Genomic DNA, 22,950 nt, shown 5'->3' with positions numbered 1-22,950 from the left:
GCAACTGAGTGGCAGGGCTGGGACCAGAGCTTGCTAACTCCCAGTCCAGTGCTCCTTCTGTTGCACCCCAGGGCTTCTCAGACCTATGTAAATGATGGTGCTATTCAGTACAGGAGGACTTGGGATCTAGGGAACAGCGAGATCCAGGTGGCCCACAGGCCACAGGATCAGCACCTGGGCCCTCAGAGCCTGGGCCCCATTTATTGATCTCCATATTTTATTTAACAAACACTTATTTGACAGTACGTGTCAGCACTGTTCAGAGCACTTCCCAATTACTGACTCATGAAATCTTCATAACCCTATCAGATATGATGTCTACTGTCCCCATTTTACAGATAGTTAAACAGAGGCGGAGAGATAATGAAACCTGCTCAAGGTCACCAGTAAGTGCACAGCTACGGATCAAACCCAATCCACTATCCGCTGTGCCCTGCACCACTGCACAGGGCGGCCATGGAACAGAGCCCTCCAGCTACATACTGAGAAGCCAGTTGGCTATACAGCCCAGCCATGCAGGCAAACGTCTCACTGTTCAGGCAAGCTGGCAGCAGCTTCCAGAGCTAGGACCAGGGAGGGTTGGCAGGGAGCCAGTGTATGTGCACCTCCCATTTTAAGAGAAGCAGCACCCCCAGGCAGAGCCCAAGGCTCCAGAGAGGCCCCTAAGGAGATGCAGCAGCAGCAAGATACAGCCCAGACACCCCGGACAGGCCGCTCCCCGCAGCCGCACGACAGCAAGGCTCCGTCTGTCTTCCCTCACTGCCTCCACTGTGTTAAGCCTGGTCCGCCCGGAATTGTGTTCGCAAGACCCTGTCATGAACCCTGCACAGATGGAAACCCACCCACCTTCCTTCCCCATGCAGACTCCACCTGGGGGAGACTGAGCCTTAGCAATACCCTCCTCAAAAAAAGGAGGGTACCTGCCAAAAGCTATTTAATGAGCTTCCCTGTCCTGCCTTCTGATCCAAAGTCTACTGGGATTTTATTCCAGGGTGGGGAGGAGAGTGATGCCGCTATGACAGAAACTGGGCACAAAGCCAGGGAGGTGTGGTCCCAGCAATTCCAGAGCTTATGACAGACTAAGACCACGCCCATACCCCACCAGCAGCTGCTCAGGCTTTCACTGCCTTGGACAATGAAAGGGCCAGGCCTGTGCTTGGGTGATGGGGGTAATGAAAGCCAGGGCTGGGACACACTGGCCCCGCCTTCTACAGAGCCCTGCCCCTGCTCCACCCTGTTACAGAATAGGGCAAAGGCCCTGGGTGGCCCTGGGGAACTGTGCAAGTATCTGCATATGCCTCTCCAGCCCAAGCTTTAAATCTGCTAACCCACTTAGGAAGTTCTGGGCCTTTACTCATTGGGTCTTACAGCCTTGGTTTTGGGGTCTATAGTCTCCATGCAGAAATGCCATCCCCACAGAAGAGTGGGCCAAGAAACATCTATTGGTTATTTCAATAACTACTGAATCCCTATTATGTGCTGGAGCCTGTACTCGGAACTATGGACACAGGCAGGGAAGCAGCCTGCTCCTGGGATCTGACTTGGAGGGTGGGCACAGCTGACTCTGGGGCTGATGCTTAATTAAGAACTGTCCTGCCATGTTCTGGCCTCTAGGACCCTAACAGCAGGGCAAGGGACACACTCTCCCACCACTTGCTAAGGGCATGCTCCTGGCTCTTCCTGGGGGCACCTGCCTTGTTCTCGGGGGCACGTGCTGCAAGTGGAGTGCGGGTGAGCAGGACAGAGCAGGCATCCATCCTCAGGTTCAAACCCAGGGGGAGTTTTGGCCTGTAGTCTGCAGAACCCAGGGCAGGTCCCTTCCCCCTTACTGGTCTCAGTCTTCCATCCCAAAATGAGGCCAGAGATGGGTGTCCATAGCCCCCCAGTTTCACTCCTCCCCTTCAAGAGTCAGTCCCAGGCCCCACGAGGTCCTCTTACTAAAGGATTAGGTTCTGTCAGCGGTATTTAGAAAGAGCACAGACTTTGCAGCCTAAAAAAATTTGAATGTGAGTCATCTTTGGCAAGTCACTTTAATGTCTCTGAGTCTCGGTTTCCTCATCTGTAAAATGGGGCTATTACCATCTGCCTCAATGGGCCCTGCAGAAGACTAAATGAGATAGTGCATACGGAGGGCCTGTTGTTGTGTTGTCATTGTTGCTGCTATCATCTGTCAAAGGACAGGATTGACCTTGAGTGGGTTGGTGAAAAGAGTAATGTTAGGACTTCCTTGGTGGCGCAGTGGTTCAGAATCTGCCTGCCAATGCAGGGGACACGGGTTTGAGCCCTGGTACGGGAAGATCCCACATGCCGCGGAGCAGCTAAGCCCGTGTGCCACAACTACTGAGCCTGCACTCTAGAGCCCACGAGCCACAACTACTGAAGCCCGCACACCTAGAGCCCATGCTCCGCAACAAGAGAAGCCACTGCAATGAGAAGCCCGCGCACCGCAACAAAGAGTAGCCCCCGCTCACTGCAACTAGAGGAAGCCCGCGTGCAGCAACGAAGACCCAACGCAGCCATAAATAAATTTATTTATTTTTTTAAAAAAAAGAGTAATGTTAAATGTGAAAATATCTGTTGAGGGTCTAATAGATGAGAGCCTAACATGGTGCCCAGTTCTACTAATAGCTGATAATCACTAACATTTATTGAGCAACAGGCTACTATCATCATCCCCATCCTACAGATGGGAAAACTAAGGTACAGAAAGGTTACATGGCAAAGGCAATGGCAAAATAGGCAGCATGGCACCGAGGTGTATGCTCTTAAGCTGTATGCCCTGCCCTAATTCATGTTCCCCAAATGTCTCTGCCCTTGACGTGTGCCTCTTCCTCAGCAACTTCAGGCAGCAAGGACAATCCCAATCTGCTCATGGGAACTGCATCTCCCAACGACAGCCAGGGGAAGCCCACATGCAGCAAAAGCCAGTAGACAAAAGTCCCCCCGGAGAGCTGGTCCTGAGAACTGTCGCTGGCCTGGGGCACACATCACAGCCACCAAGCATCAGCCTGACCTTGGGTGCTGCAGTGGCACAGGATGGCCAAGAGCCACGACTGGCTCCTTTCCTGGCTCCAGTCCAACCAGCCACTCACTGGCCTGGGATTTCAGGTTTTTGGGAGCAATCCTCGACCCACTGTGCTTGTGCCAGCTCCAGGGTCAGGCCGTCTTGACTACTGGAGTTCCTGGGAAGTCTTCAGCACAGATGTGGAGGCCAGTCCTGTGACCTTGGCCGCTAAATGCAGATCATCCCCGGACTCCCCCGAGTTCACCCCTTGCTTGGACTGTTGAGCCTAAGCCCGGGTCACCAAAACAGAGGGTCAGCAGATGAAAGACTGGACTGAAATGCTGGCTTTGCTGCTGTTTTCTGCAGGACCTGGGGCAAGGCCAGTCCCCTCCTTGGGCCTCAACTTGCCTGTCTCTAAAATGGGTGCTAGGGTTGGACGAGATCAGTGCCACCCAGCATGTGGTCTGCAGGATGCACTGGTCCATGAACTGCTTGTTACTGGTTTACAACAAGATAAGCAGCAAAATCAAGAGTGTTTGGAAACTTCTGTAGCAACTTGACATTGCCATGACATCCAAGTGCAAGACAATGGAGTGGTCTGATTGAATACTTATAAGGCTGGTTCGGGTGCTGTCAAACCAGCATGAGATATCATATACAGTGTGCATTTTAACAAAAGTATAAGGCTCTTCACCGCAGGTGATTTAAGAAGCCCTGGTCAAAATGTCCTTGTTTCTACGAGAACTCACTAACTAGGCCTCTAACACAGCACTCACACCTGCAGTGGGACTCATGATCCTGTCACCCAGATGCTTCCCTCTCCACTGCTCCCAGCTCAGAGAACGGCACCACCAATCACCTGTTTGCCTGAACCAGACTCATGGGCGTCATCCCTATCCCAAACTCTCCCCCCATGCAATTAATCACCAGATCTCGCAGATCCCACCTCCTCCATGTCATGCGGATCCCTCATCTCTCGATCCCTGCTGCCTGCACCCTAGTCCAAGGCACCAGCACCTCTTCCCAGGGTGAGGGCAACAGCTTTCTAACTGCTCCCTACCTCTCGACTTGCCATCCTCTACGCCATTCTCGTCAACAAGGCTGTGAGCTTTCTATGACACACATCGAACACAGAGCTCCCAGCGCCCCAGGATAAAGTTCAGACTCCTTACACAGCCTCTCGGACCCTGAACACTCCTCCAGCTCATCTCGTGCTTCCTTTTCCCCTCCCTCATGCCCCCATGCACTCTGGTCTACCTCAAGGTCCTCACCTAGAGTGATCCGTCCTACATCCCAGCTCCTGCCCCTTGCCTCATGTCCCTGACCAGATCCTCCCAGTAGGTGCCCTCATTGGGCCTTCTGTCACAAATGTCATCTTTTCATTATATATTGTTCATACTTGGTTGGGGTCTGTCTTTCCTCCAATTGTCCTCCACCACACTAGACTATTAATTAGCCCTATGGAGATGAGAACTATGTTGGTTGATGAACCACAAAGTAGAGGACATTTGCCTGACCAGCTTCTATCTGTGCTTCTTTGCCATCTGAGGAACCACCCGTCCTTCCCTCACTCTCAAACCAGGTGATTCACGTGGAACTGACCCATCTCCCACTCCAGGGATGGCCATGTGACCCAGGCCACAGCCAGTCACTTTATCCCATCCTATTGTCTTCAGTGACTGGGATAGGCACATGATCCAGCTTGAAACAATAAAACTCAGACCCAGGATTATTGCTGAAATGATTGAGGGAGTCAAACTGTAAGGCCTTCACCCTGGTATTTCTGGCAACTGTCTGCCATCACTAAGGGAGTGAGCCAACACATAAGCAGGTAGAGCCAAGAGATAGAGCGGGTGAAGCCAGTTCTTGGTGATATTGCTCAAGGTCTTGAATCCAGCTATGCCTGAAGGCTACCCTCCTAAATCCAATAAATTCCATTTCTTGGCTGAAGCTAATTTGAGTTGGATTCTTGTCACTTGCAACTGGAAGATTCTTGACTAATGTGTGCTGAATCACCAGTGTTTAGCACAGTGTCTGACATACAATAAGTACTCTGGAATTATTTTTTCATTCATGCAGTCATTCAACAAACATTCAGCAGTGAGAAGGTGACAGGGTCTGCTTTATAGGAAGAATCATCTTGGCTGCTGTTTAGAGAGGTGGGACAGAGATGAGGCCTGAAGAGCATGGCTGAACAGAGGGAAAAAGGGGGAGGGTAAGATTCCCAATTCTGAATTCACTGGAGAACCTCTGATGATCTCTGCTCCTCTCTGGTCCTCAGTTTCTCCGTCTCTTTCAGTTCCTTCATTCTAGCATCCCTATGTTTTCTCCTACTGCTTATAGAGTCCCTAGCTGTCAACACTCAAATTTTCACTGAAGAGTATTGAGGTCAGGGTCAGGGTCAAGTCTGGAGGTTGGTTCTGACAGGCAGGGCGTATAGCACAGTAGCTAAGAACACAGGTTCTGAAGCCAGATGCCTGAGTTTGGATCATGGACTATACCTCCTAGCTGTGAGACCTTGTACAGTCTATTTAACCTCTCTGTTCCATTGTTTCTTCACCTATAAAGTGGGAATAATAACAACAGTGTTAAGCAGATTGCATATTACAGCAGAAGGAAAGTACATTTGATAAATATTAGGTGGTATTATTACTATTATTTGTAGTAGGAAATCCAAAAAGAGGAAATTTTAAAACATAGAAAATAAATTATTCCAAAAATCAGTAAAAAATTTCCCTGAACTAAGGGAAGACTTGGGTCTTCAGACCGGAAAGGCTTACCTAGTTAGTACCAGGAAAAATTACCAAAAGAGAGCAAACAACTAGAAATAATCTGGGGAAATTTCTAAATTCCAAAGATTGGAAAGAGAAATCCTGCTTGCTTCCATAAAGAAACTTTAGCGAATCAAGTGAGTACTGCACTTCTTACAACACCAAATGCTGGGACAATAGAGCCTTTCTCTCAGGTTTCTGTGGGAGGACTATTAACCTAGAATTCACTACTCAGGCAAAAGATGACTCAAACATGAGGGCAAATATTTTCAGACTTACAAAGACTAAGAAAGTATGCCACCCACAGATCCTTTCTGAAAAATTTACCCAAGAAAGCTCTCCAGACCAAAATGAATCAAAATCCAGAAGTCAAGAAAAAGATGCTGTGGGATACAAGAGCCTGGCAAGCAATGAAGCCAGAAACATTTACACACTTAACTACGGATGACATAATTGATAAGTTAAATGCAATTTTAAGTAAATGATTCTCAAAATGCAATAGAACTAATGTTTAAGAATAATAACAATCAGGGCTTCCCTGGTGGCACAGTGGTTAAGAATCTGCCTGCCAATGCAGGGGACATGGGTTCAAGCCCTGCTCCAGGAAGATCCCACATGCCGCAGAGCAACTAGGCCCGTGAGCCACAACTACTGAGCCCGTGTGCCACAACTACTGAAGCCCGCGCTCTTACAGCCCGTGCTCCGCAACAAGAGAAGCCACCGCAATGAGAAGCCTGTGCACCACAATGAAGAGTAGCCCCCCTCTCCGCAACTAGAGAAAGCCCGTGCGCAGCAATGAAGACCCAACGTAGCCGAAAATAAATAAATAATTTTTTTTTTTAAAAAGAATAATAACAATCAGAAATAAAATTTCAGATGATTTCAGCAATACCTAGGAGTCATGGAGAAAAGCAAAGAGAAGTATGGGCCAGCTGCCATGCTTATTATGGGTTGTAGGACATGAGGACACGCTATTATAGATCTGGTGTCATTCTTTTTTTTTTTTTAACATCTTTATGGAGTATAATCGCTTTACAATGGTGTGTTAGTTTCTGCTTTATAACAAAGTAAATCAGCTATACATAAACATATATCCCCATATCTCCTCCCTCTTGCATCTCCCTCCCACCCTCCCTATCCCACCCCTCTAGGTGGTCACAAAGCACCGAGCTGATCTCCCTGTGCTATGCGGCTGCTTCCCACTAGCTAGCTATTTTACATCTGGTAGTGTATATATGTCCATACCACTCTCTCACTTCGTCCCAGCTTACCCTTCCCCTCCTTGTGCCCTCAAGTCCATTCTCTAAGTCTGCGTCTTTATTCCTGCCCTGCCCCCTAGGTTCTTCAGAACCATTTTATTTTATTTTATTTTATTTAGATTCCATATATATGTGTTAGCATACAGTATTTGCTTTTCTCTTTCTGACTTACTTCACTCGTATGACAGACTCTAGGTCCATCCACCTCACTACAAATAACTCAATTTCGTTTCTTTTTATGGCTGAGTAATATTCCATTGTATATATGTGCCACATCTTCTTTATCCATTCATCTGTCGATGGACACTTAGGTTGCTTCCATGTCCTGGCTATTGTAAATAGAGCTGCAATGACCATTGTGGTACATGACTCTTTTTGAATTATGGTTTTCTCAGGGTATATGCCCAGTAGTGGGATTGCTGGGTCATATGGTAGTTCTATTTTTAGTTTTTTAAGGAACCTCCAGACTGTTCTCCATAGTGGCTGTATCAATTTACATTCCCACCAACAGTGCAAGAGGGTTCCCTTTTCTCCACATCCTCTCCAGCATTTATTGTTTGTAGATTTTTTTTGGTGTCATTCTTGATATTGAAATACGTCGGTAAAAAAGATATGGGTAAAATCACCAGCAGACTAGAATTAGGGTGTGTAACTTCAGAGGAAATTTTGCAGAAGAATAATGAGAAGTTAGCCTTGGGATATTTAATACTACTAAAACATATTATGAAGCTACAGTGATTAAGTCTCAGTATGATGTAGAAATAGACGAATAAATGAGGGAAACAAGCGAATTCAAAAATCAACCCACCAATGTGTGGAAATTTGGTCTATGATAAATGAGTAAAGGAAGGATAACTCAAAAAAATAGGTTTGGAAAAACTGGTCAACCACTTGGGGAAAAAATTAGTAAGAGTTCCATCTGACACCAGGCACTAGATTAAGTGCAGATGAAGTAAAAATATGAATGTAAAACATAAAAGGTTAAAAGTACTGGAAAAATATACAGAAGAATATTTGTTATAATTTTGAAGAGGAAAAGGCCTCAGAAAGTATAGCCCCCTACCCTCAAAAAACAGACTTGACTACAAAAATATTTGATTATTAAAAAATGTTAACTTCTGAATGATAAAAGATACTATAAATAAAGTTAAAAGATAAATGATAAACTGGAAAAAATATTTGTAACCTACATAATAAGCAAACGGTTAATATTCTAATATTACAAGTAAAACAAATGCCCCAGTAGAAAACTGGGCAAATGATATGAACTGATGAGACGAAGAAGAAATATAAATGACTAATAAATGTAAAAAGAAGCCCAACCTCACTAATAATCAAATAATTATAAATTAAAATAAAATATAAATTTTCCCTTTTCATACAAACAAAGAATTAAGAGCAATGACATCCAGTATTAGGTTGGGTGTAGGGAAATAGGCACTGTCATTCACTGTGATGTAAATTGTACATCTACTTAACCTCTCTGTTTCTTTGTTTTCTCATCTGTAGAATGGGGATAATAACAATAATGTTGGACAGATTACATGTTTAAACAGAAGGAAAGCATTTGTAGAGCACTTTGGTAGTGTGTGTCTCGCTCTATCCTACAGAAAAGTGCAGCAAGATGTAACATTCTCAGGATGTTTATTGCAGCAGTGCTCATAATGTCAAAACATTGGAAACAACCTGATTGCACATCAGTATGGGGGGCAGTTAAATAAATTATGGCCCACTGGCTACTAAAAACAAAGAGGGATACAGCCACTATGGAGAACGGTATAGACGTTCCTCAAAAAACTAAAAATACAACAACCATATGACCCAGCAATCCCACTCCTGGTCATATACCCAGAGAAAAACATAATTCAAAAAGATACATGCACCCCAATGTTCATTGCAGCGCTATTTACAACAGCCAGGACATGGAAGCAACCTAAATGTCCATCAACAGAGGAATGGAGGGCGTCCCTGGTGGCGCAGTGGTTGAGAATCTGCCTGCCAATGCAGGGGACACGGGTTCGAGCCCTGGTCTGGGAAGATCCCACATGCCGCGGAGCAGCTAGGCCCGTGAGCCACAATTACTGAGCCTGCGCGTCTGGAGCCTGTGCTCCGCAACAAGAGAGGCCGTGATGGTGAGAGGCCCGCGCACCGCGATGAAGAGTGGCCCCCACTTGCCGCAGCTAGAGAAAGCCCTCGCACAGAAACGAAGACCCGGCACAGCCATAAATAAACAAATAAAAATAAATAAATAATTTTTTTAAAAAAAACAGAGGAATGGATAAAGAAGATGTGCTACATATATACAATGGAATATTACTCAGCCATAAAAAGGAACGAAATAGTGCCATTTGCAGAGATATGGATAGATCTAGAGACTGTCATACAGGGCGAAGTAAGTCAGAAAGAGAAAAACAAATATCATATATACTATTGCTTATATGTGGAACCTAGAAAAATGGTACAGATGAACTTATCTGCAAAGCAGAAATAGAGACACAGATGTAGAGAACAAACTTACGGATACCAAGGGGGTTGGGGGTGGGATGAACTGGGAGACTGGGATTGACATATATACACTACTATGTATAAAATAGATAACTAATGAGAACCTACTGCATAGCTCAGGGAACTCTACTCAGTGCTCTGTGGTGACCTAAATGGGAAGGAAATCTAAAAAAGAGGGGATAGATGTATATGTATAACTGATTCACTTTGCTGTACAGCACAAACTAACACAACATTGTAAAGCAACTATACTCCAATAAAAATTAATTTTAAAAAATTTTTAAATAAAAATAAAAGGAAAGAGGGAGAACTTTAAGACTGATGTGAAAGGTTTATATGATATACTAAGTTTATGTGTATGGAAAAAATATTTGGAGGAACACACCAAACTTACAGTAGTGGCTATCAATGGGGAAAGGGCTTGGAGAATGGGAGATTTTCTTTATTTTATTCAGCTCAGCAATGTTTAGGATATATTTGTACAAGTTTTGTACAAGTATATCAAGGAATATATGTAATGCAAATAAATAAATATTCCCATTTGTAATATAAATAAAAATTTTCAATTTCCTCAAATAAGTTTAACAACAAATGTACAAGACCAGTATAGAAATTTTTTTTTCAAAACTTTACTTTGGAAATCTTAAAAGAAGATTTGCATAAATGAAGAGACATAATCCTATTCCTGGATGGGAAGACGGTGTTGTATAGACTTCAAAACTCCCCTTTTTGATGTATATTTTTAAATGTAATTACAATGCAAATCTCAATGAGATTTGGGGGGGAGAGGCAGGGAGGAGGTGGGGACTGAATAAAATTATATTGAATTGCATTTAAAGGAACAAATATTCATTAATCATTAGAGAAATGCAAATCAAAACTACAGTGAGGGACTTCCCTGGTGGCACAGTGGTTAAGAATCTGCCTGCCAATGCAGGGGACAGGGGTTCGAGACCTGGTCTGGGAAGATCCCACATGCCGTGGAGCAACTAAGCTCATGCATCACAACTACTGAGCCTGCGCTCTAGAGCCCACGAGCCACAACTGCTGAGCCCATGTGCCACAACTACTGAAGCCCCCGTGCCTAGAGCCCGTGCTCCAAAACAAAAGAAATCACCGCAGTGAGAAGCATGTGTACCGCAATGAAGAGTAGCCACCGCTCGCCACAACTAGAGAAAGCCCGCGTGCAGCAACGAAGACCCAAAGCAGCCAATAAATAAATAAATAAATAAATAAATAAATAAATAACTACAATGAGATGGGCCTCCCTGGTGGCGCAGCGGTTGAGAGTCTGCCTGCCAATGCAGGGGACAAGGGTTCGAGCCCTGGTCTGGGAGGATCCCACATGCTGCGGAGCAACCAGGCCCGTGAGCCACAATTACTGAGCCTGCGCGTCTGGAGCCTGTGCTCCACAACAAGAGAGGCCGCGATAGTGAGAGGCCCGTGCACCGCGATGAAGAGTGGCCCCCACTTGCCGCAACTAAAGAAAGCCCTCGCACAGAAACGAAGACCCAACACAGCCATAAGTAAATAAATAAATAAATAAAATTAAAAAAAAAAAAAAAGAAATAGTTACTTTAAAAAAAAAAAAACTACAATGAGATATCATCTCACACCAGTCAGAATGGCCATCATCAAAAAATCTACAAACAATAAATGCTGGAGAGGGTGTGGAGAAAAGGGAACCCTCTTGCAATGCTGGTGGGAATGTAAATTGATACAGCCACTATGGAGAATAGTATGGAGGTTCCTTAAAAAACTAAAAATAGAACTACCATACAACCCAGCAATCCCACTACTGGGCATATACCCTGAGAAAACCGTAATTCAAAAAGAGTCATGTACCAAAATGTTCATTGCAGCTCTATTTACAATAGCCAGGACATGGAAGCAACCTAAGTGTCCATCGACAGATGAATGGATAGAGAAGATGTGGCACATATATACAGTGGAATATTACTCAGCCATAAAAAAGGAACGAAACTGAGTTATTTGTAGTGAGGTGGATGGACCTAGAGACTGTCATACAGAGTGAAGTAAGTCAGAAAGAGAAAAACAAATACCATATGCTAACACATATATATGGAATCTAAAAAAAAAAAAAAAAAAAGAAAAAAAAGAAAAAACAATTGGTCAGAAGAACCTAGGGGCAAGATGGGAATAAAGATGCAGACCTACTAGAGAATGGACTTGAGGATATGGGGAGGGGGAAGGGTAAGCTGGGACGAAGTGAGAGAGTGGCATGGACATATATACACTACCAGATGTAAAATAGATAGCTAGTGGGAAGCAGCCGCATAGCACAGGGAGATCAGCTCGGTGCTTTGTGACCACCTAGAGGGATGGGATAGGGAGGGTGGGAGGGAGGGAGATGCAAGAGGGAAGAGATATGGGGACATTTGTAGATGTATAACTGATTCACTTTGTTATATAGCAGAAACTAACACACCATCGTAAAGCAATTATACTCCAATAAAGATGTTAAAAAAAATAAAAGAACAAATATGTGAGAACAGGATTATTTTTTAAAAAGAGTAATGAGAGGATACTTATCCTAATATAATGTAAAAGCACTGGAGCAAATAACTGTTTGGAAAGAATGAAAAGCATTTTTGCTCATAGCATATACCAAAGTAAATTCCAGATAGACTAAATGTTAAAAGTTGAAAAATAAAACCATAAAGTTCAAGGTGTGGGGGGAAGTGAATATTGTATAACCCTGGGGTGGATATCACAACACTAAAGGCAAAAAAATATTTTTTTTAATTTATAAATATGATATTAGTCATCAGAAAAACACAATTCAAAACCACAATGAGATGCTATTTCACACCCACTAGGATGGCTATGATTTTAAAAAAAACAGGAAAATAACAAGTGTTAGAGAGAATGTGGAGAAATTGGAATACTTGTACGCTGATGGTGGGAAGGTAAAATCATGAAGCTACTTTGGAAAAGAGTCTAGCAGTTCCTCAGAAAGTTAAAAAGAATTACCATTTGATCCAGGAATTCTACTCCTATGTATATACTCAAAAGAAATGAAAACATACGTCCACACAAAAACTTGTACACAAACATTTATGGCAGCATTATTCATAATAGCCCAAAGGTGGAAACAACCCAAAGATTCATCAACAGATGACTGAATAAATAAAATGTGGTATAGCCATACAATGGAATATTATTCCACCATAAGAGGAATAAGGTCCTGATACATGCTACAACATGGATAAACCTTGAAAACCTCATGCTAAATAAAGGAAGCCAGTCACAAAAGACTTAATATTACATGATTCCATTTATAGGAAATGTCCAGAACAAATCTATAGAGACAGAAAGTGGATTAGTGGTTGTGTAGGGCTGGAGGAGATGGGGGAATGGGTGGGTGATAGCTAAAGGGTATGGTTTCTTTTGGAAATAATGAAAATGTTCTAAAATTGACTGTGGTGATGGTTGCACAAGTCTGTGAATATACTAAAAAACCACTGAGTTGTACACTTTAAAAGGATAAATTGTATGATATGTGAATAATACTTCATTAAAGCTGCCACCAAAGCAATTTACAGATATGACTACCTATAAATCAGAAACACCTATAGTTTAAAAAAATAAAAAATAAAAGGTTAATATACAAATATCCTTATTTTATAAAGAGCTCTTGTGAATTAATAAACTATAAGCAGCCCAACAGAAAAATGGGCAAAAGATCTGAACAAGCTACTCACAAAAGAGGTAATGTAAATAACTAAAAGGCATATAAACATCCAACATCTCTAGTACTCAAAGAAGTGAACCTACTAAAAAATGTAACAATGCACAGTGTTGGTGAGTGTGTGGGGAAATGGCCTCTTACCCAGACTGTCTCAATTTCCTTGGGACTGAGGGGTTTCCCAGGAACAAGAATTTCCATGTTAAAAAGGGAGAGTCTGGGGCAAAGCAGGACGAATTGGTCAATCTTAACTGGGATTATAAATTGGTACAATCATTCTGGAGAGTAATTTGGCAATAGGTATCGAGAGCCTTTTTTACAAATATATACCCTTTCATCTGGAAATTCTAGTACCAGGAATTTATTCTAACAAAACGTTCATTTATCAACAAGTATTTGTGGTGGGTCAAAGATGTACACTGGATGCTGGGGATATAGCTATAAAGGTTTTTATCTCAGGTTTTTGTAACAATGAAATATTGGCAACAACCTAAATGTTGACCTACTGGAGATTTTTTTAAATAAAACTTGTTTCATCTACACAATGAAATACTCTATAGGCACTAAAAATGATGTTGTAGAAGCACATTTATTGACATGGAAACGTGGATACACTACATTGTTAAATGGAAAAAAGCAACTTAGAAAACTGTGGGCAACCCCAATTTGCAATTTGTTTATACACACAAACGTATATGTGTGTATAAACAAATGCCTGACAGGATACACCCCAAAATGTTAACAGTGGTTATCTCTGGGTGTTGGGATTAAGGGTGAACTTCATTTCCTTCTCCTGTTTCAACTGTACTAAATGTTTTCTTCATAATAAACATGAATTACTTTTGTAACAATACAACAAAAGTCAACTGCATTCAAAAAAAAAAAAAACCCACACCTGCCATGCCCTCATGGGTGGAGGGCCAAAGAAGGGGGCTGCAGAGTCAAGCACATGTTCACACTTGATCTGGCAATAACAGCTGCCACTAAGCACAGTCATCCCTTGGTATCCTGTGGGGTGGGAGGTGGGTGGTTCCAGGACCCCCAGCAGATACCAAAATCCAGGGATGCTCAAGTCACTTATATAAAATGGCATGGTATTTGCATAGAACCTACACACATCCCTCCCATATACTTTAAATCATCTCTAGATTACCTATAATACTAATACAATGTAAATGCCATGTAAATAGTTGTACGATGGAAATACTATGTAAATAGTCGCCAGCTCAGCAAATTCAAGTTTTGCTTTTTGGAACTTTCTGGAATGTTGTTTTTTTTTTTTCTATCTGCGGTTGGTTAAATTTGTGGAAGCAGAACCCGCAGATGCGGAGGGCTGTCTGTACCTACTACATGCCAGGCACTTTGCACAGACCATTCCCCTTACTCCTCAGGAGAACCCTGTGAGAGAGATGTCCTTGTCTCATTTGACAGAGGCTAGGTGACGTGCCAGTAATCCCATAGCCAGTGAGAAGCAGAGCTGGGATTTGAACCCTGGCCTGCCTACCTCTGAATCAGGCCCCTGCCTCTACCTTAGCTGCCCCTGCTTGTTCCTGGGGATGGGCAGAGAAAGGTCCCAAGCCACTAGGCCCTCTGTCCTGCAGGCTGGTTCTATGCGGCCCCTTGTCCTCCCTCCCTGCAGACAGTCTAGGGGGCGACAGAAGGACAAATCAGCAAGGGTGGGGACAACGGCAAGGGGAAGGCGTGGCGCTGGCAGGCCAGTTGGCTGAGGTCAGGGCTCAGGGCAGACTAGCCAGGGACTCCTCGCCTGCTGGGCGACATTCAGGAAGCCTAACCACATCCGGCCCCAGGAGTTCCCAGGCCCTGTGCGCTCCCAGTGGCAGGGAGAGAAAACCTCGCCCGGCCTGCTGCCGCCCTGCTAAAAGCAGGAGGAAAACAGCCTACCATCTGGGACCTTCCCCCTGGGCTGGGGATGGCTGGCCAGTCCTTTCCCCAGTCCGGGCCTCCAGGGTCTCCTCTTCTGTGTGAGGAGGGGCCGTGAGAGCTGGTGGCTCCAGGACCCTCCCAGATCTAAATTCTCTGAATCGATGGCGCTTCCTCACAGAGGGCCCGGCAGGAAGAGGAAGGGGGTGAGGCGTCCCACCCAGCTCCCGAAGGAGCCCCTTCCTCTTCCTCTCAGCTCCAATCCCACTACTATTTTTAGAACTGGGAGCGTCTCCGCCAGCCCTGCCCTGCTCAGAGCTCCAGGTAAAACACAGCAGCCCCATTCATTCCGCTCCAGCAAGAACGCGCTGGGAATTTATAGACAAGCCAGCTGACTAGACAACCTCTCCCCACACCATTAGCAGGGCTGTTTCTCACTATTTCCATTACAGCCCAAAGTGGTGACTTACTTTTCCTAATGACAACACAGCCGAGTGAGATGACAAGTGTCTCTAGGACAGTCTGTGCCCCGCCCCATCCCCAACCTGGCAGACTCTTCAAAGGCCCCTGAAGGGGAGAGCTGAGCGGTGGGTCCTAGTTCCAGCTCTAGCACCAACTACGGGCCCCTGGCCAAGTTCTTGCCCCTCTCTTGGTCTTGGTTTCTACAAATCAGCTTGTTAATCGATTGATCCTGGTGGGGGAGGGAGGAGGCTTTTCAGTTCCACACTCAAAGATTCTGTGGTTCTATCAAAATTCTAGTCACTCATGAAATAAATATTATATTCTCTGCTTTGTGGTGTGTGTTGAGCTGTATTCCCAAATCATCTGAGAGTTGATGACGGGTCTCAGAATGCATTTTCCCATTGAAAATTGTGTTATAAATGGTGGTCAGCTTCCTAGGCTAGCCTACTGAACACTTAATTTTCTCCCACGAGGAGAAATAGCAGAAACCTATATTGTGATAGAATTTAACCAAAATGGAAAATGACTAACATTTAAAAGACACTGTTTTAGAAAATTTACCCTGAGTAGTGTTTGAGCAAAAGAAGATATACATTAAAGGCAATGAAAAATTCAGTGGCAACTTCTGGGGAAGAGTCTGAAGGAGACTTCTGACCACACTAGAAACTAAAGGCACTGCACACAGATTCTCACTACTTCCACTGAAAGTTAGCTTTATGCCATAGACCAGGAGTCCGATTAAAGAACATATGTGTATACCTATATATGTGAAGTTAAAACAAGAGTCCTGTGAGCAGGAAAAAAGAAGGGCCAGGGGAAGATTCTAGGTTTGAAAGCTCCTTGCCACTTTCCCTGGGGCGAGCCTGAAGGAGGCACATTTGGGTGGAAGAAAGCAGGGTTGTGCTTACAATCTGAGTGCCTGTGATGAGGACCCCTTCCTGTATAAGGTCCATAAGTATACTTATTTGTCTCAAGTACATGATGAATATTAACCACGTACAACATTTGCATATATTCACACACATACACTCTTGTTTCAATGTGAAGACCAAAATGTCTGATTTCTTTTTTCTTTAACATGTTATTAGAGTCCTGAGGCTTTGAAGATGACTCCTGGAGATCACCTAAATTCAACTCCCTCATTTTTCTTGGTAAAGAACCAAATGATCAGAGAGGTGAAGTAATTTGCCCAAAGTCACACAGTGAATTACAAGCAAAATCAGGATTTGAACCAAGATCTTCAGAATCCTACTCTGGTTTTCTCTGAAGGCAAGGAGCTCAGTGAGAAGGGAGCTCCACAAACCCAGGGAAGAGAACCATAGGAGCAGTTCTGGGTCTCAGAAGGGTCTCCTTCCCTCTGAGGATGCCCAGAAGTCAGCGTGGATATGGTGGCATCTATAACCCTTAAGTGAGTCTGGCCAGATTAGATTGCTTAAGGCCAAGTGGGGATCCAGGCTCTGGTCTTACAAAGCCGAGGTGCAGTGGAAAAAGCTCTGAGCCAAGAAAGTCAGGAGACCTGTGTTCTAGTCCTGGCTCTGCCACTACCTTGTCCCGTGAACCTGGCCAGGTCACTTCCCCTTTTTGAGCCTCAGTTTCCTCGTCTAGATTCCAGAACGTGAGAGGCTTGAACTGCATGGCCCAATCCAATTCTACAACATCTACTGAGCACCTACCAAGGACCAGGCAGTAACAGAATCAGAAATAAATAAACTTTGACCTCCACTGGCTCCCAAGGAGCTCACGGTCTTGCAGGTGAGACATATCTGCCTAACGCACTGTGCTAAAGATGAACAAAATACTGCGGAACACAGAGGGGGAAGCAGTGACTTCTGATGCACGCCTGAGAAAGGTGTCTCAGGGGAGCCTTGAAGGCTGAGGACTGTATGTGTCAGGAGCAGCAGAGGAGGGCAGGCAACATGAGGCAGAAGAAACAGCCTAAACACGAACATGCATGGGGAATTCAGAGAAGGAAAATAATCCAGTACGGCCGAACGGTGGGCACGAGGCAGGAGGGCAGAGGGAGAGCCTTAAGAAGCAGGCTGGGACCATGGCCTCCCACGATGGTCTTGAAGCGGGAAGTGTGACTGCTCAGCTTCCCCACCCCTCCCAGCTTGGATGGTCCGTGACTGCTGGAAAGTAGGAGAGCAGAGCAATCCAAAGCCAGTGCTCTGGAGCTGGGCACCCAGGTTCCAATCCAAGCCACCCACTGGCTGTGTGACCTCGGGCAAGTTTCTTCTCAAAGACTCAGCGTCCTTACCTATATCAATTGAGTATAATGAGAGTAAATGTGTAAGGACCACAAAGAACCTCACGAGGCTGTAGTGAGGATTAAAGAGACAATGTAGGTGAAGAGCCTGGCATTGCTCCAGGTTCACGGTCTAAGCACTCACTTACAAATTACCTACTGTTATTATTCTACTCTTAAACCAAGGATCTGGGAACAGTTTGGAGGACAGTGGCCCTATTCAGAGAAAGGCTTGAAGAAAGATGAGGTCAAGACAAGATAGAGGGTAAGGCTGTGCTGTCTTCTTTAAGAACAAAAAAAGATAGCAAGATGACTAAGGCGGGAAGAAGGCAGTCTCTCCGCAGCCAGACGGGCAGCAAGTAGGGGAGGGCGGAGAGCTGGAGAGACTGGAAAACAGGTTTTTGGCGGAGGTGGGTGGGTTGGGGGGGTTGGTGGCGGCGGGTGGAGAATATCTGAAATCTAGTCCATTTGACACCCAGTTACTTAGGGTTGAGATTCCAAGTCAGTCAACTGGCAAAATCTGGGCCCAAAACCTGGAGTAGGCTCTCTCCTCACCCTCAACAGGGCAGAGGTCAAAGGCCTCCTTCCTGTACTCATGCTCAGTGCACCTGGGCCTGAACCTGAGCCATCCCCTTCTGCCTTCGGCCGCTGTTCATTGCGGCCAGGTACCCCAAGACTGTGCTGCTGGTCCTCTTGAATGCCAGACTCAAAAGGGGGATGGGGTGACCCCACCACCCCAGTGCTGCTGAGAGCCTGTCTTCAGGACTTCCACCTCGTCTTTCACATCAGACCTCTTACATCTTGTGTGAAGCTATTCATCTTTTCAGCCTGGGCCACCCCTGGGCCATATGAACTCGAAGTTTATTCTCCACTGTGTAGAGAATCAGGCATCTCATTTTTATTAGTCCTAAAGCATCCCCTCTGGATCTTAAAGGGCCACGATTTCTGCATGCAGGATATCTTCCTCCTGGCTCTTCCTGGAGGAGATGATTGATTTCTCTTACTTCCACTCCTAAAAGGCAAACCTTTCATTTAGAAAGAGCAATGGATTAGGTTGCAAGGCCTTGGCTTGAGGACTAGCTCGGCCTCTTACCAGTTATGTGACCTTGGATAAATCACTTAACTTCTCTGAGTCTTAGTCCCTTCCATCCATAAAACAAGGCTGCTGGGAGGTCTAAGGGAGATAATGCCTGGGGATCCCAGTTGCCATCTCTGAAGCCCATGCTCTCGCTGTGGGGAGCCCTCCCACATTGTGAAATTGCCTGCTCCTTCAACCTGCAGAATGCTCTTGGTGCCGTGTATGAGAAATTCAGGCTTGGGTGGCAGAATTTATGAAAAAAGAATTTAAACTAAAGAATAAAAAAAAACAAGGCATACATAAATAAATGTCATCATTATTTCCAACAGGTTCCAACTCCCAAAGGGCCAAAGGACCCAGGCAGCAGAGACCAGAGCATGACTGCTTCCAGGAGAGACTGGGAGTTTCAACAGACCCAGAGCCTGAGACAATAAGAAAACAAAAAAATGGGATCAAAGGATGTGTGGGGAACTTAAAGAATCACTTTGTATTCAAATCGCACAGATGGCCTTTTCAACAATAAATGGTTGTGCTCCCGTGCTCCCAGCTCGCCCCGAGACACACACCAAGACAATTGGCCCATCAGGAAAGAGACCATTGTGTGAGCTTCTTAGCGTGATTTATGTGGAGGGAGGGGCTCGGCCATGTTTCCCGTGATTATGACTCTCAAATGCGATTTCGATGCGTTCATCATCCTGGACGTCTGGGATGGACAGGGCCTCTGAGGAGCAGTGGCCACCCGGTCATATTTCATCTTCTCGAGCCCGTGGAGCCAAATTAATTGTCTCATCGATTTGAGAGGCAGAGCAGCGATGGCGCTGTGGCTCACGACAGTCACTGGAAAGATGGGTCCAGGGCCCTCCAGGAGCTGATGTCTGCTTTCCCAGCAGCCAGCCAGGTCTAGGACCCTGACAGGAGCTTCCGCTCCACTCAGCAGCTTGTTGGGACAAGCCAGAGGATAGTGCTGTCCCCAGGGCTAAGTGCCGCATTCCAAGTCTCTGTTTCCCTGCTGCCAGAGCTCCCCCGTCCTCTGCACCTGTCTGGTGGACAGAGGTAGGTCCCCAGGTCCGGGAGAGAAAAGCTCGCTGTCTTCCCAGACGGGCAATTCTCCTGTGCCTCCCACTCCCCTTAATGTCATTTTGTAAGGGAATCAAATGAAATCATGGTGCAGCTTGCTGTCTGTGCAGACTCAGCTGCTCAGCCTCTCAGAATTAACCCTGCAGGCGGAGTCTCGGCTGATAGACACTGCGGATCACTTGTCCCACTTCAGGCCCAGGCTATTCCCCTGCTGGGCAGGGCATTGGGCTGATCCCGTTAGATTACTGATGCGACGGGTCTGATCTTCCCTAGGCTGGGAGGAGGGGTGATCCGTGGGAGGTAAGGGGCAAATTCTCTTCTGGGCCACCCTTCTTAGGGGTCAAGTAGCCAAAGCAGCTGAGCAAACCAGGGCACAAGACCCCTCTCTAAAGACACGGAGAAGCTCTTACAAGACAACACGGAGTGTCCAAGCTCCAAGGGGACTTCTCTAAGCTGAAGTCCAGCCTCTCTGACCCCCTTTCTATGCAAATGACCCTGATCCTACACATACCCTTTGTGTGTGAGCTATGTCTGCGCAGTTAGAGAAGGGTGTGAAAGCTGCCCAGCGCTGGGCTGCACCAGAAAGTGCAGCAGGCAGTGAGCAGGCTGAGCTCTAACCGCTGTCCCCTGGTAGGCCTTTTGTCAGCCTCATGGCAGGACGGCCTCCTCTAAGTGTGCTGAGCCACACTTAGCCCCAGTCCCTGACCCTCAGGAGCTCTGCAGAAAGCAAACCCAGTCAGTTTCCAGAGGGCTGTGTTCACAGGATGGAGGGACAGCATAGGCCACCCCTGCTGAGGCTGGGGGCCTGTGAACTTGACCACCTTGGCCAGCTGAAGCACCTATAACTCCCAACTCCCAGGGACATTCTCGGAACTCAGCACTGGTCCCTACCCAGGCCTCACCAGGAGGGGGCTCCGTGAGGAAGGCCCCATCCTTACTCGCATCCACTGAAAGAGTGAGACACAGTGGAGGATGAGGGTGAGAGTGGTGGAGGGACAGGAAACTCTCTCTTCTCATCGCAGAGCCTCCCCTACCCGAGGGTCTGGGCACTCATATATCCGCCTCCCCAGCCATCATCCAGGACGGGCCACCATCACCCATCACCTGGAGGACTGAAGGGACCCCCCCCAAAAAAAACCTGATCTCCTCACACCCACTTGGGCCCCTCCTTGGGTTCTCTCAACATCTAGAAATGTCCCTGAGATTCTGTGACTCCCTTTCTCAAAAGCCTTCAATGGCTTCCCACTGTGTCTCAAATGCAATCCATACAACATTAACCACCAAAGCCCTGTACGATCTGGCCCCCACCCACTTGGTCTTCCCCCTCACTAAGCTCCAGCTCCAACGGCCTGGCCTCCATTCCTCCAGCACGCCATGCTCCTTGCTATCTCAGGTATTCTTCGCAGGCTGTTCCATCTGTCTGGAAAATTCTTTCCAAAGTCCTTGACTGGCTAACTCCTTTCTTGGCTTAAAAGTTATGCTCTTCCCCTCCCCCACCCCACACCCACACACCCACACACAGCAATCTCTAATAATATTCTCTCTTAAAGGAATCCTTTCTTTTCCTTCATTGATGATCACAGTGTGTAATCCCGTGTGTGTGTGTGTGTGTGTGTGTGTGTGTGTGTGTTGGTGTTTACGTAATGCTCTCTCCCCTACTAAGACTGAAATCTTGATAAGAGCAGAGACCACGTCCCTCTCATTCTCCATAGTATCTCCAGCTCCTAGCCCAGAGCCTGGCATAAAGTAGACGCCCTAAAAATATCTGATGAATGAAGGAATGAATGCATGAGTTCAGATGAAAACTGAGCGAATGGGTGGAGATATCTTCTGGCAGCAGCGGATCTTGGCATTGTTCTCCGTCAGGGCTGACCTCTCCCAACTTCTCCTGCTGCCCCTGAGGCAGGCGCTGGAACCACGGGTAGCCCAGATGCTATTTCACCTCCTTCTTCCTTGTAGGGAATAAGTTTCTGGGTCTTCTCCATCTGGGGCTTTCTGATCCAGTCTGCATCTGCCCACAGGGCCTCTCACACCACTGTGGCCCTTCTGACGCCAGTCCACACACCCGTGGCGCCACGCCCTTCAGATGACCCTAGGCCCACCATCTTGGTCCTCCGTTTTGGGTCCAGTTGAGGTGAGGTTACTGTGTGGTAGGGGATGCCCAAGAAAGGGTTAAGTTGCCAGAAGCAGAGTCCTGCCCTTGGGTTTGCTCAGCCAATCAGAGTCTGTCCTGATGAGGTAAAGCTTCTATCCTGGGTAGCATTGGTTGAGTTGGCCGGCCCCATCTCCTGCTGGAGAGAGCCATAAGGGTGCAGTTTCTGTGGAACCAGACAGAACTGGAATTAGCTCGCTGTCGACTCGGGCCAGGGCTGCCTGACTCCAGGACCTGCCCCTGCTGCTTTCTAAGGTACTCAGATAGACCCTGGCATCTCCAGGGCCCCATCTCTAGCCGCCCTGGTGGAGATGACGAGGTGGCACGCACCTTGGTGTCACACCTGTGAGAAGTCTTACAGCCAGAGCACACCCAGGAGGCCTCAGTTTCCCTGCCTGGTCTCAGGAATACAGCAGGTGGCTACCAGGAAGTGACATGGAGCAGTCGTTACATGTGCTCAAAGCGGCAGCATTCAGCTTCAATAAGCAAGGTCACTAGATGAATCTTCCTATATAGACATAACTTTAATAATAATAATAATTCACAGAGTTCTTCTTGTGTGCCACTTTGCTAAGCACATTACATGAGTTTAATCCTCACGAGAACCCTGTTCATCCATCTACTTTACTAATGAAAATCTTGAGTCTCAGAGAGCCTCGGTGCCTCGCCTGAGGTCACAGAGCGGTAAGAGCTCACGCCTCCCATATCACTCGCTATGTTATTTTTGAACCGTCTGTTGGCATATCGGTCTCCACCGCTGGACCGCAATTTCCCAAGGAAAGAATATGACAGATTCACCCGTGCATT

At 46.2% G+C, this 22,950-nt stretch overlaps 1 protein-coding gene across 10 annotated transcripts in view; it reads right to left on the bottom strand.

Annotated features, from left to right (window-relative positions):
• The window catches only part of RGS3 (regulator of G protein signaling 3), a 145,326-nt gene that overhangs the window by 37,772 nt on the left and 84,604 nt on the right, over nt 1-22,950 (bottom strand). For 2 of the 10 annotated variants that reach the window (XM_082403811.1, XM_082403802.1), the window contains one exon: nt 19,211-22,309. The exons of the other annotated variants lie outside the window; for them this stretch is intronic. In XM_082403811.1, the coding sequence (XP_082259937.1) occupies nt 22,202-22,309 (108 nt within the window). In that variant the 3' untranslated portion in view covers nt 19,211-22,201. Of the gene's footprint in view, nt 1-19,210; nt 22,310-22,950 lie in introns of those variants that run through there. 10 annotated transcript variants of the gene reach the window in all.

This window comes from Balaenoptera borealis, assembly GCF_965194805.1.
Source record: "Balaenoptera borealis genome assembly, chromosome: 8".
NCBI classification, from domain to species: domain Eukaryota; kingdom Metazoa; phylum Chordata; class Mammalia; order Artiodactyla; family Balaenopteridae; genus Balaenoptera; species Balaenoptera borealis.
This window is presented reverse-complemented; position numbering and strand designations above follow the sequence as displayed.